The sequence below is a fragment of the Colossoma macropomum genome, unplaced genomic scaffold (genome assembly GCF_904425465.1).
Source record: "Colossoma macropomum unplaced genomic scaffold, Colossoma_macropomum, whole genome shotgun sequence".
In the NCBI taxonomy this organism is placed as follows: Eukaryota; Metazoa; Chordata; class Actinopteri; order Characiformes; family Serrasalmidae; genus Colossoma; species Colossoma macropomum.
The window spans coordinates 47,574,983-47,589,503 of record NW_023494787.1 but is presented as its reverse complement, the minus strand read 5'-3'; the positions used below and the strand labels follow the sequence as shown (position 1 = coordinate 47,589,503).

Sequence of the window (14,521 nt, the reverse complement as noted above, 5' to 3'; positions counted from 1 at the left end):
GTGCAAAAAAGGTGGGAAGGGAGCATGTTTACCACTGTGTTACCTCACCTTTCTTTGTATTAAAACTGGCCTGAAGACACTAAGTTGAATTTTACGCCATTCTTCCGTTATACGGGCCATTGTTGTCATATTTTATGCTTTATAATGCGCCACACATATTCAGCGGGAGACTGCGGGCAGGCCAGTCTAGCATCCGCATTCTCTAATTACGCAGCCATGCTGTTGCAACACGTGTTGAATGTTGCTTGGTGTCTCCACGTTCAAGTAAGCATGGATGTCCCTGAAAAAGATGTTATCTATGTAGCTCCAAAATGTGTCTATCAGCTGGTTTCTTCACAGATGTGCAAGTTACCTACTAATACCCTCTATACCACATCAGACCCTGGCTTTGGAACTTTATGCTGGTAACAATCTGGATGGTGCTTCTCTTCTTTGTCCTGAAGAACATGACCACAATGTACATTTCCACTGCGCATCAGTCCATTTCAGACAAGCTTGAGCCCAGAGAAGTCGGCGGTGTTTCTAGACATTGTTGACATGGCTTCTGCAGTGCATAGTGAAGTCTTAACATTTGTGGATGCAGTGACGAACGTTGTTTAGCGACCTATTAAACCATGTGGTATAGCCATCACAGAAGCACGCCGGTTTTTAATGGTCTGAGGGGTCAAAGATCACTGCCATTCAATTATGGTTTTTGGCCTTGCCCTTTACGCACAGAGATTGCTTTGGATTCCCTGCATCTTTTGATGGTATCAGTCATCGTAGAAGGTGACAAGTTGTCACCAAGTTGTTTTCTGCACATTTTACAACATTCCTAGTCTAAAACTGTCCCTGTCCCAAATTTGTGGAACATGTTGCAGACATCAATTTCACAATGAGGGAATATTTCGCTGTTGTCAGAACAAAACCTTGAATCTCCAAATGGTAACTTTACAGGAGAAGGATAAAACATCCTTTACTTTTAATGTAAGTCAATGAAACCAGACATTTTTCCAAGTCATTTTGGGCCATATCTTTCATGGTCTTGGTCCATTCATCATGAAATTTACACACAATGTAAAGGAGAACAAGAATTTTTAAATTATGTTAAAAACTAAAAAACGACAGAAATGGCTGATGAGGTTTTGTCACAACAGCAGTGATTTACAAAAAACAAAGAAGGTGATAAGGTGGAACATTAAATATCGTTTTTGTCTACGCATTTGCTAATCACTGCTTTCTGTTTGTTTGCATTTGGAACTGGAACTGGAAGTTTGTAAACAGACAAGTGACTTTTCGTTTAAGAATTTTAAATGCCAGTTTGGCCTGTTAAAGAGCTTATTATTTTATTTATACTGTGACTTTGGCTAAAAGAACTGGAAAAGTACTGGAAATGTTTTAGTGTGTTACATGTGTTCATTTAGCCCACACAATGTGAGCTTTGGGTTTTAAAAAAATAACACAAATCAGCCAACAAAATCAGCCAGAGGCCAATATGGCTGTAAAAAAATTGGAACTGGAATCCGCCATAAAAAATTCATGATCACTGCTTTCCTACCTTTATCCACATAAACAACGTGCCAAAAATCAGCTCAAATCAAACTGCAATTTCAATAAAATGAATTGTGATGGACATATCGGCAGTAATCAGGAGAGAAGTAAACATCAAATCAATATTAATCCCTTTCAAAGCATCATTTCAGTGCAATTACAGATAATGTTTACGCAGCTCAAATCAACTCAGTCTGACCAAACAGGGCTAAACCTTTCAACATAAACAGGCCTGACGTTTCCACTGGTCCTCTCTCGCTTTGTCCTCCGCTCCTACTTTCTATCTCTTGGAGCCCTTGGAGAGATACACTGGATGTTTGAAGTGCAGCTGGTAGAGCAGTGCAGAATGTCACGTTGCCCACAGAAGGGAGAGAGAAAGACGGAGGCGGAGAGACAGAGAGATTCCCTAGGAATGAGTCAGGCTGTAGGAGTCCCCTTTTCGCTCTCCTTCACTTAGAGCACACAAACAATCCCTCCCTTTCGAGCTCGTGCTGTGCTCAGGCTGTGGCGCCCACTCACTCTTATCTTTCTCCTTTCATTACCTTTAGCAGATGTGACCAACTGATCTGTTACTCTCTCTCAATGTCATCAAACAAACACATAAATATCCTAAAGAAAGTTTTTCACCTGCTCATTCAGTGTGTCTTCTGAAATGAAGGGTATTAACATGGACTTTGCCCCCCTTTGCTGCAGTAACAGCCTCTACTCTTCTGAAAAGGCTTTACTCTAGATGTTGGAACACTGCTGTGAGGATTTGATTGCATCCAGTCACAGGTCAGGTCACAAATACCACTCCAACTCATCCCAAAGCTATCGTAAAGACGAACAGTAAAATCTCTACAAATCTGATGTGAATTTTCTGTTGATGTTTACTTTCATGGTAGATCTACATGAACATCTCACAGAGGCAAAAGTACATTCCATGCAGGGCAGAGAGTGCAAGAGAGAGAGAGGGAGAGAGCTGATGGTGGTGGGCTGGCATAGGGGAGTTTCCATGTGAGGATTGCCCAAGAATCCACAGCTAGTGCCAGACGTGGGGAAACCCTCTTCACAAAAACAAGAGCACACGCCCTTCCTCCACCAGCAACACACACACTTCTTTACACAATATCAGGACGTGGCTACGCATATCCAGTCAAAACAGCCATTAAGTACTACCTATTCATTTTTCAAGAGATGTTTCTAAGTAGATTAGATATAAGATGCTTGCATAAGGAAAATAATATTGACAAAAAGGCAGGGGTTTCCAAAACTGAAGTTTAAAAAATGAATAAAAGCTACAGAGAAAATGAGACTCCTAACAGCCACCTGGAAGACCTGGTAGACACCAAAACTGCCCCAACAGCACTTAAAGCTTTCATCTTTGGGAGAGAGGAGAAAATCAAGAAAGTAGCCAAAAAGAAGAACACTTGGAAGTCAAATAAAGAAGCTGCTGGTGTTCTCAGAACAATGGACTGACCACCCCAGAGTCCAGACTTCAACATCACTGAATGTGTTTGGGATTACTCGGATTGTGAGAAGCAGAAAATGCAAAACCAACTTCTAAGACTGAACTTTGAGGGTGGAAAAATATCCCTGCAGATTTTTATAAAAGCTGAAAGTGAGTCTCCTAAAAAGAATAGAAGTTGTATAATAAATGAGGCTCCTGAGTAATTTCCTGTTAAATATATGGTTTCTGCCTATATATGTACATATATTTCCTCATATTAAAATATTTGTGCAATATATGTGATGTTTTAATGTATATGTATAAAACATATACATTTTACACAGTACTGTTTCTAGTTTCTGCGCTCATTGTCCATTTTATCAGCTCCACTTACTATATAGGTGCACTTTGTAGTTCTACAGTTACAGACTGTAGTCCATCTGTTTCTCTGCATACTTTGTTAGCCCCCTTTTACTCTGTTCTTCAGTGGTCAGGACCCCCATGGACCCTCACAGAGCAGGTACTATTTGGGTGGTGGATCATTCTCAGCACTGCAGTAACACTGACGTGGTGGTGGTGTGTTAGTGTGTGTTGCGCTGGTGTGAGTGGATCAGACACAGCAGTGCTGCTGGAGTTTTTAAACACCTCACCTTATTTTGGGTAATTCTATATAACTTTAGTAACAAAGAGTTTATAACTAGACCAAGAGACAACCTGCACCTCCAACTTTAACCTCTTTTTAACTATTTACCTGGAATTGCTTGAGTGCATTCATACACCTTCGAGTTAAATGACTATCTCAGCTCTTTGTTCTGCTCACTAAAACAGGACGCGGCCCATGTTGTTCTAGAACACTCCGTCTCAGCTGGCTGCCGTGTCCTTGGATCCTCTCTTCACAGGTAGAACAATAGAGGCACTTCCTTCAGCCTTGTTCTACAGCCTGTAGGATATCCAGCATGTTTACAACCCCTTTGCTTCGTCCTTTTCCTGTACGTCCTGTCTTTTTTCACTGACTCGTCAAGTTGAACCCTGTTTGTAAACCTCAGGTATCAACAGCTGGGGGCTACCGCTGCTATTTTCCGCATGGAAAAAAAGGAGGAGGGCAAAAAAATGGCAGGAATAAAGGGAGAGAGAGAAAAAAAATCAAAACAAACGCCCAGGCACTGGGGACAGCGCAGACTGCCACATTCTGTGCTTGTGCTTCATTCCTGGCCTGCACAGGCAATGGAAAGTTCTGGAAATGTAAATCTGTTGGGTTAAAAATACAGCGCATTAATGTGCTCCACATGTGGCACTCTGGCAGGGAGAGGGATATTTTGACGGCAGAGGAGGGAGCGAGGGAGGGAGGTAGTGGTCTGAGGGGTTTTCTTTCTGAAGCAGTGCGACGGAGCGTGCAGACACATGCGATGTGTGGATACGCACTTTACAGCAGGGTTTCCATTCAGACGTTGCGCAAACTTTAAGCAAGTTTCTGAAAGGTCGGAAAGAGAAGGTGGGAATTCATCAGCGTTTCCTGTACAGCGCGGGACATGAGTCTTACTCACCAGGCATGCCATATGCAAAACGGAGGGATTGGAACCTCTTCGTGGAGCAGTTTTAGACCAGTTGCATGGTTGTAGATCTAAAGATGGCCTACACTAGAGGATTTTTAGCCCAAATTTAACCCCTATTTTCATAATCTGAGGAGATTTTCCAGCTCGGAAGCTCAATTGGAAGGAGATGATCTGATAGTGCAAGAGGGGAATCTTTAGCCCTTCGTTTGAGCTCAGCAGTGATCAAAGGCCGTACAACATTTTCAAACATTTCATTTTTATGACTCACAATGTTCCTGTGAGATGGTCAGAGATGTTACTCAATGAGTGATTTAGGCAACAGCCAATGAGAGAGCTAGAAGAGAGAAAAAAAAGGGTGAAGAGACAAGCATGCATGCCGCGTTAAGCAAAGCTGCGGCCTAATTTTAGTCGTAGACAATTTTCACTCATGTCATTGGACAGCTCAACACGCTTTGAGGAGATCACTAACTGCCGACTAACAGACCCCACTGATGGCTAGCACCATGCTGAGTGATGGGAGGAAATGGAGAACCATCCTACCCACCCAGAGAGAGAGAGAGAGAGAGAGAGAGAGAGAGAGAGAGAGAGAGAGAGAGAGAGAGAGAGAGATTATGTTGTTTTGGAGTCCTGGTCACAGATAGCTGTGGCATCGAACTTGTGATCTGCCAATGATAGAGCCAACATTAATGGCCACTAGTATTTTAGCAACATCTGGTCAGTGGTGGTCTGTAACATCCTGTCTTGTTCCATTCTTGTCTCTCTCTGTTTTATCCTTGGTTTTCTTGGTTGTCTTGGTTTCCCAGTGCCATGTGTTTTTGTTTATGTCTGCCATGTGCCCTTGTGCCATGTGCCTTTGTCGTTGTTTTGGTCTGTCTCCTCCCTGGTCCTGCCCCTTGTCACCTGTTCCACCTGCCTGTAGTCTGTAGCCACGCCCTCTTATTAGTCCCAGGTGTTTCTTGTTTCCCCTCAGTGTTTGCTCAGTCCCTTTGTTTTGTATTGTCTATGTTACTTTGTTGCTGTTGCTTGTTTTCACTGGTCTTGTTGTTAGGTTTTATTTCTAGTTTAGTTTTGTTTTCCTCTGTTTTGTTTCATCATGGACTTGTCTGTTCTATGAACCTCTGCTACTCAGTTTCTGGACTCTATTAAATCTCAAAAACCTACATTTAAATAAAAGCAACTCGTACTTGCATCCAGCATCATTGCCTCCTACGTGACATGGTCCTATGGTGGATTCTTACAAATGATGAATGGAGGTGGAGTAGGGGTGAAGCAGATGTATACTGCTGACCACAAACGCATGTTTTTGTAGTAGCCTTTCTGAGGTTGAACTTTAGAGGATGCAGGTAAAAATCTCATTCAACCTATTAAGAAACAGTAACAGTTTTTTGTCAAAACACCTACATTTACAGTGTGTTATTCATTTAAAATGACTTTTATTTTGTATATGTCTGCAAGGTCATACTGTTAAGTGAGATCAGGTGCTTTGTTGTGTAATCAAGCTAACTTTAGCATGGTGGCTATTTTTTGTTGTTTCTAATCTGACTCTTTTCAATTAGCACAAATTTAATGACGTAGCATTTTAAACTGAAATCTAAGCATTATGTAGCGAGTCTACGCTCCACCCTACGTTCTTTAAGTTCAGTGGGATTTGAGCTAATGTTCTGTAAAGGTTGTCCTACATCACTGTCTCAGAGACCACCCTTCACTTATGTAATTTCCAGTCAAAACAGCATATGCATTACTATTTGTTATTCATTTTTCAGTATCAGGACAAAAAAAAAACCAGATAGCATACATACTATATTTAACAGAAAATTATGTCAACAACTAAATATTATATAATTTTTTCAGTATTTATCCCACTCTTTATCTTTACAGCTTCTACTGTTTTCCAAGCAGTTGCTTTCACTTTTTCAAAGAAATCTGCAGGAAAATTTCTCCAAGTATTACCTCCAAAGCTCAGTCTTAGAAGTTGGTTGCACTTTCTGCTTCTCATGAGCATAAATAGGCCAACTTTACACAATTATTAACTGAAGCCCATTTGCTGCTATGCACAATTTGTCAGCCACCACTATGAGGCTGTTTCACCTTCAAATTGAACTTAACATGAAACTTGAAAAAACAAACACATAGACACAGCACATCTGCTGCCGGTTGCCACAAGAGCAGCTTGCCAGTCGCCAGATTATTAAAAATATTACTCAAAATGGCCAATAAATTTAGGCACAAAGTGCCTGATAAACTGGCAAAGTTTAGGGTAACACTTTCTATGAATGTCACCTTTGTAAGCATCTATAAACATATTCATATATTATAATGCATTCATAAGACATTATAGACATAGCTATAAATATTTATAAAAATGCATTATACGTTATAGCCATGCTTATTATGCATTATGAACTGTTAACATAATACATTATAAGTACTGATCATAACAAATTATAAGAGCTCATAAGTGGTATTTGTCTGCTCTAAGTAAAGTGAAGCGTACTGGACTAAAGCCTCCTCCAGTGTTCAGAGTGAGGCTTCAAGTTGAAGTATTTACTGAAGGATTTACTGAAACACTAAAACATTCACAGTAAAGCACATTACAGGCTTCAAATGTCAGAGTTTAAACTAGAGCTGCCATCAGTGTTTTACCCAGTGTGGGAAAGGTAATGTACACCACCGTTAGCTTGGTATTTGTCTTTACTTTACACTCTCCAAGCTGGGACTGACTTCTTTGGCACTGACAGTATAACATGTTATTAACACTATTTATAATGCATTATATTAACAATTCATAATGTATAATAAACATGGCTATAAAGTGTAATCCAGTGTAATTCTTTTTAATAAATATTTATAACCATGTTTATAATGCCTTATGAATACATTATAACATGTTATAAATGTGTTTATAGATGCTTACAAAGGTGACATTCATAGAAAGTGTTACCAAGTTTAGGTTATGACAGTAAAACGTAGACACCCAGTAATCATAACATATAAACCCTCTCGTCCAGCACAGAGCCAAACAGAGCTCCACCATCATCCTCAAATGCTCCTAGATGGAGCCGAGAGGGTCAAGACTAGACTAAATCCATTATTCCAGCAATCGCGTCCTACAAAAGCACTGCTGCAGTTCCAAAGAGTTCTCCTACCTTGTGCTTTCTCCACAAACACCACCTTGGAATCGGGCTGGAAGTTATGTCCACTGAGGACCATCCTCTCTCCTCCTGAGGCTGGACAGCTCTCCACACTCTGTCTATCCACCAGAGGCAGCTCCTGTGCAGAGCGCTGGGCTAACCACACAAACGCATACAAAAAGAGTGTTAAAGTGTGATTTACATTCAGAATCAGCTCTGCAAGCTTTACAACTTTATTCATAAAGGTTTTATTTTGAGGAATTTGAAGCAGCTGTTTTCAAACTGTACTGACTAACTACTCGGTTTTTAAACAGCACCAGCTGTTTATGATTTTTTATCAATCATAACTGGCTGTGTCATTGACAAAGGCTGAGATAGTGACTGGCCTTTTAAATGATGTTTACTGTGATTGGCTATTGGAAAGGACTGCTGGGTTTTCCCTTGTATGTTAGGATTGCTGTGTCTGTTAGTACAGAAGTAAATGAGAAAGGGGATTACTTTTCCAGGATGTATCAGTAAAGTAATCCCATTGCAGTTTGAAAGAAGTAATGAGTCATCTGTAATGGATTATCAAGTATGACCAAATTCAAAAGTGACCTTTCTGAAACCGCTTTAAGACCTAAATAAATATTTGCAACATAACGTCTGGCACACTGTCATAAAAGGCAAAAACATGTTTCCTACAGCCTTAATATTATCATTATTATAAAGTTCTGGTTGTGGCTTCAACAATTGGTTTGGCTCCACAGGTTTTCTTCTGTATTTGTCTGCACTGTAAAAAATGAGAGGTCTGCTCAACTTAAAATGATATAGTAACTGATTTCATGGCTTTTCTTGAGTTGACTCAAGTTGAGGACACCAGAGTTCACACAACTCAAACTTCTTAGTTGAGTCAAAAACTCTCCCAGCTACTGTTTCTAGGTCTGCGTCTCAGTCAGATAAACAAACTGAATTTGCGTTTTTTACTCAGTTTCCCCACTAGCTGGCGCTCCTTCTATCACACAGTCCTATCTGGCATATTTTCCTCTTGGGCTTCCAGATATAACAGCTGTGGCATTGCTGGGATTTAAACTCACAACCTCCTGATGTTGGGATTAGATTATTAGACAGTTGCACCACATGAGACGATGCCATGCTTTAAAGTTGAAACAACTAATATTTTCTCCAGTGTATTAAACATTTGTAGACACACAATCTGAGCTGCTTCATGTGTTCCTGAGTGGTGCAGTGGACTAAGCCGACACCCCAATAGCAGGTTGTGAGTTTAAGCCCCAGTGATGCACAGCAATCCATAAGTACATATGCAAGAGGAAAAATGTCTAAAAGGATTGTGTGATGGAAAGAGACCTGGCTGGTGGGGAATGTAAAAAAAAAAAAAAGAAAGTTCATTTTATTTTCCTCACTGAGATGCAGAACTAACAAATTAAGAGAACCTTTGACTCAACTAAGAAATTTGAGTTGTGTAAACTCAAGTTGTGTGTCCTCAAGTTGAGTCAACTAAAGAAAAGCCATGAAATCAGTTACTATATCATTTTGAGTTGAGCTGACCTCTCATATTTAAGAGTGTGGGACTGTAGTGGGATCTATTTGGGTTGGGCTAAATGATACAGTTTTATGCAAAAGTTTAGACACTCCTGGTCCAATTACATATTAACACATCCTCTACAAATACTAAATGCTTCTGCCAATTTTAGTGCAGAATTTCTATGAATTTGAGTTTAACATATTGGAAAAAATAAGACATAAAAAATAAAATGTGCCATAACTTTTGCACAGGCCACCCTTTATGTTTTATTTCTATTTCCAATGTGTTAAATTCAGCAAAGATTTTTGCAATCTTCAAAGCTTGAGGATTTTGGTCCAAGAAAACTAGCATCAGTAACTTCTGCTCCTTGTTGAGTTTTAATGACAGTAACTGATCATTTTGCATAGCCTTACCAAACACGGCTCCATTATTTTGTTTGTATTGTGAAAATGTGTGTATATTGCAACACTGTTGTGTTACATTTTTACCATATTGCCCAAACCTACAGTTGAACGATCTTCCAAAGTTTTGATCACGGAAGCCACTGGGCTAAAAAACAGTTCTAAAAGAGCACGCAAATAAAACCTGGCAAGCTCTCGCTTCCCTGATATGTTTCATATTGCTGCTGTTTTCAGTAAGTGCTTGGCTATGCACCAGAAATTCCTCTGTTTATGAGCTGTTCTTATTGTGTAATGATCCCTTTCATTTACCTCACACTATATGACAGCTTCTGGCAAACGCCAGCGCCAAAAACTGACATTAGAAAACTAAAATGTACAAAAAACCTTCAGTGGTCGTGAAAGTTAAGAGCTCAACAGCTGAAGAAAAGAAGATAGTTAATGTGCTAAAAAACACTGAACACCTATTTATGAGACTATAACTGTAAATTCTATCACTTCTGCTGTGTTTAATGGGCAAAAGTCTCATGTGAAGGACTGAAAACTGCATTATTAATGTTCATAGCTTGGGTTTATACAGTCATATGCAAAAGTTTGAACTCCCCTTGTCAATTTATATGTTTCTGGTGGTGAAAATATGTTTTCTAAGTGAAAATGAGTTAGCACTATATACTCTATAGAGACCAAACTGCATATTTTATTGCACAGTTACTGTTTATTTGCTGAATTTAACATATTGGGGAAAAAATATGTATAAAATTCGGCCTGTGCATAAGTTACTGCACATTTTACACTGTATGCTTTATTTTTTGCCAATATGTTAAGAAAAAAACATATGCACTAAATTTGAGTATTTGAGTCTGTTATCTGTACACTGTTAGAAATAAAGGTGCTGTGCAGGTACATTTTTCATCCATCAATGTACAAACAATGTAAATGTTCCCTCAAAGGTACAACAGTGGTTTTAAGGTCCAATTATGAACCTTAAAAAAAAAATTCGAGGTGAAAAGTACATATTTGTACCTTTTCATAACCGAATGTTTTAAAACAGAACGATAAAAGTCCTGGAGATGAGACGGGGTGTGTGGAGTCAGTACAGCTTAGAAAATATAATTCCAGTGGATTATGGTTCAGTTATGTTCCCTGACTAAAGGTACTGAGATGTGACAGTTTAGTACCTTTATTTCTGAGAGTGTAGAGGATGATTTATTCATAATGTGGATTAAAACTAAAGCTGTCCGATATATACTATTTGAGTACTGCTATCACAGTATTAGTCTTTGCAATACTGAGATCACCGACAGCTACAATAAGCCTCTAATAGATCATTAATGAATTTGCTATTCATATGTCTCCAACAAACATAAATAGTTCTAGTCAAATAAATGCGATCTTTAATCATCTCACATCAATGGATTTCATTTAAATGTATTGCAATGCAAAAAAGTCTGTAACTGTCCATATCACACAGTACTAATTCTGACTAGTGTTCTCTGTAGTTATGTAGGCACTGTATGTTGACTTACAGCACTCAATGGGGTTGGATGCCACCTGCAGAGACACCGTCCTGCCATTGGGCTGGTTAATGTGGACGCGGAACACCATCCTGACGCGCGTGTTCTTCCGCCCGATGTCCGTCTCACCTTTCCTCAGCTCGATGTCCGAGTTCCGCAGTTTGAGGATTCCAGCGCAGTCAATTCTACACAAACATGCAGAGAAAAACATCTATGAATCCTTTTTAATGTCAAATCTAAGACGCACTGCTGGACATTGGTTCAATAGACAGTTTGGTTTTACATTTTGCAAATCCAAAGCTGAACATAGGCTGTTGTGCTCTTAGATTGACGTTCCTGCCAAAGTGCCTCTTTTGGCTATAATTCTCATTTTCATGGCACTCATGAGCTTTCACTGAACACTTCATAAACGTCCTCTCTCTCCTTCACTCAGCCTCCGACCTCTGCTTTCCACAAAGACGCTATTACAACTTGTCCAAAGTGTTTCTTCCATTAAACACGCACAAGCTTCAGTCACCTTAAGCGGATTCAAATGTAACCATCACCACATTTGTGGTAATGGTAGACAGCCATAAAGTCACTATACAGTCGATATCCCAACACTTTAATTGAAGGCTACCTAAATAGGGGCTTCATAACACATGCATAAGCATGGAATAATGTATTTATAAAGCAATACATGAGCATTTGTTAATAACAAAGTGACATAAGATGCTTGTATTCACATAAGAGGGCTTAAACTAATGTGATGGACAAATGTTTCCATTATAACACTGTTATGAAGCATCACTGCCTGGTAATTGAATGTATAGAGGTACAATCTCTAAAAATATGGTTCTTTAAGGGTTCTTTAGTAAAGAAAATGGTTTCTATAAAGAATTGAATGAGTGCATGATTAAAAGGTTCTATGCATAATGCAAGGGTTCTTCAGAATGTGTTATAGCTGGTTCTATAGAGAACCTTTCTGAAAAGGGTTCTATATAGCACCCGAAAGGTTCTGCTATTGTTACGATGTCAAGCTTATCACAGTAGAAGAACCCTTTTGGGTGCTATATAGAACCTTTTTCAAAAAGATTCTATATAGAACCATCTAACCCTAACCCTTTAATTAAGCAAAGGGTTCTTTGAGTGTTCATGGTTCTTTATAGAATCATTTTCTCTACTAAAGAACCCTTATAGAACCATTTTTTAAGAGTGTAGAGGTCTAGTTAAGATTAGAATTTGTTGGTTCTAGTTCTAGTTGACGCCCCTGATCCCAAGTGATCATTTTCCTTCATATCAACCTATAAATCTCTACTTTTAAAGCTTAAGCACATTTACAGTTCAGTTCCTTTGTATTTCAACTCAAATAGAATTATAGTTCTATCTAGACTTCCACTTTTACTTAACTCATTTTTGACAGAGATCCCCCCCCCCACTAGTTCATTACTAGGCAATGACGCTTCATAACAGTGTTATAAACAATGCTCATCTTAGTTTAATGCAATAGTTTAACTTGTTAATGCAATGTCAGTTACTTCACAAAATATCTTATGTTTTGTGATTATCTGTATGAGCTATTCATGATTACTGAAGTATTGCTTTATAAATGCATTATTCAATGTTTATACATATGTTATAAAATCTCTATGTAGACAGACTTCAAATAAAGTGTTATTATTTTGTTAAACGTGATTTTTTTTTCAGGCAAAACCAAAAAGTCTAGAAAAAAACATATGAGGAAACCATCAGATGCACAAGAACCAACAAAAAGGATCCTAAATTGCAACATATTAACTTTAATGAGATTGTTTGAAAAAGTACATAATCATATGCAAAGGTTTGGATATCCCTGGTCAGATTGTAAGTTTGGCATATGGCATTTTATGAAAGTTTTACAGCAAAATTTTTAAACAATGAATTTATACATATTATGCCGAATTTAATATATATGCATATAAATTCAGCAAATAAACACTAATTATGCATTAAAATGTAAGAATTGTGCTCCCTGTAGAGGATGTGTTAACTTATTTTCAAACGTAATTTGACCAGGGGCGCCCAAACGTTCACATACGACTGTAACATGGACTGCGTGTATTACAACAGCATGTAAAGTGGCAGAATTAAGAGGCATTTGATAGATTTAGAACTATTTTCCTCAGTCTGTGCCCAATTCCCTCTGAAAACCATGAAATAAAATACTTCATTCTGATATAACAACCTTATATTGTATTACCTCTGACATGGGGACTCATTATTTTTTCACAACTGTATTAGAAACATATCTAGCCACTGCTCGCTGGAATGCCTTTCTAAAAGACTGAAAGAGGATACGGAGGGGTTTGGGTTTTTATATAAGCTGAGTGAGTAATCCATCCATTAAAGCGGGAGAGAAAAGTGCTGAGCTGGTCAGGCTGCTACTGCAGGACTCAGCCGCCAGACCCCAGCGCCCTGTCAGAGGCTCCGCTCACATCCTGAGGCCTCCTGTAACACGAGCCCTGCAGCTTCTGGGAGGGAAACCCACTGAGCTGGGGCTCCACCAACACCCGCACATGCATTTCTGAAACATTCACTACTTAGAGCTGAGAACATGTAATAAAACAAGGAGTGGATTCAGATCAGGACTTTAGCTGCTACTAGATACAGCGATGCACCAGAAATGAAAATCTATGGGTGACAAACAAAACCAAAAGCTGAAAAAAGCTAAAAATGAATAAAAACAGTTTACATCAAATAAGTGTATTAAGATTATTATATTAGGCTACAATATGTGCCACAACATCCATTGTCTGCAACAACAGAGGGAATGACTGGCCATCCAAAACAACAGATTCTATTATTTTTTGTTATTCTTTGGCAGTCATTTGTAATAATAATAATAATAATAATAATAATAGTAATTTTTATTTATATAGCACTTTTTATGCCGGCGGCAGCTCAAAGTGCTTTACAGACAGGTGGTAAGGCTTAACAGTAATACAAGAAATTATAAGTATTAATTTAGAATCATATAAGAAAATGACACAGATCAAATTAAAAGATAAAAAACCACGAGACATAGTTTTAATGAAATGCTGCGTTAAAGAAAGACGTTTTTAGATGTTTCTTAAAAGTGAGCTCTGAGCTTGACTGTCTGATAAAAGGCGAACTTGAGCTCCACAGTTTAGAAGTAGAATAACTGAACGAGTCTCTCCATGTTGTCTGTATTTTACCGTTTTTGCAGAAGGTCAGTATCTGCAGATCTAAAATCACATGCTGGAACATAAACAGACAGACACTTTGTGATGTAAGCGGTGCTTTAAGGTCATTTAGAGCTTAAAAAGTAGTAGCAGAGCTTTAAAATCTATCCTGTGAATCTGTTTGTGAATTATTTATCATTTCAAAACCTGAATCTTCAGATGACGTTGGCGTGCTCTCAGAAACTTTCCTTTCTGCTTCTGCGTATCGAGCTGGACTATA

General features: G+C 38.7%; 1 protein-coding gene across 4 annotated transcripts in view; it reads right to left on the bottom strand.

Moving 5' to 3' along the window:
- The window catches only part of nfatc1 (nuclear factor of activated T cells 1), a 108,707-nt gene that overhangs the window by 64,079 nt on the left and 30,107 nt on the right, over positions 1–14,521 (bottom strand). For all 4 annotated transcript variants that reach the window (XM_036567614.1, XM_036567615.1, XM_036567613.1 and 1 more), the window contains 2 exons: positions 11,093–11,265; positions 7,659–7,799 (listed from right to left, as the gene is read on the bottom strand). In XM_036567614.1, the coding sequence (XP_036423507.1) occupies positions 7,659–7,799; positions 11,093–11,265 (314 nt within the window). The remainder of the gene's footprint in view (positions 1–7,658; positions 7,800–11,092; positions 11,266–14,521) is intronic.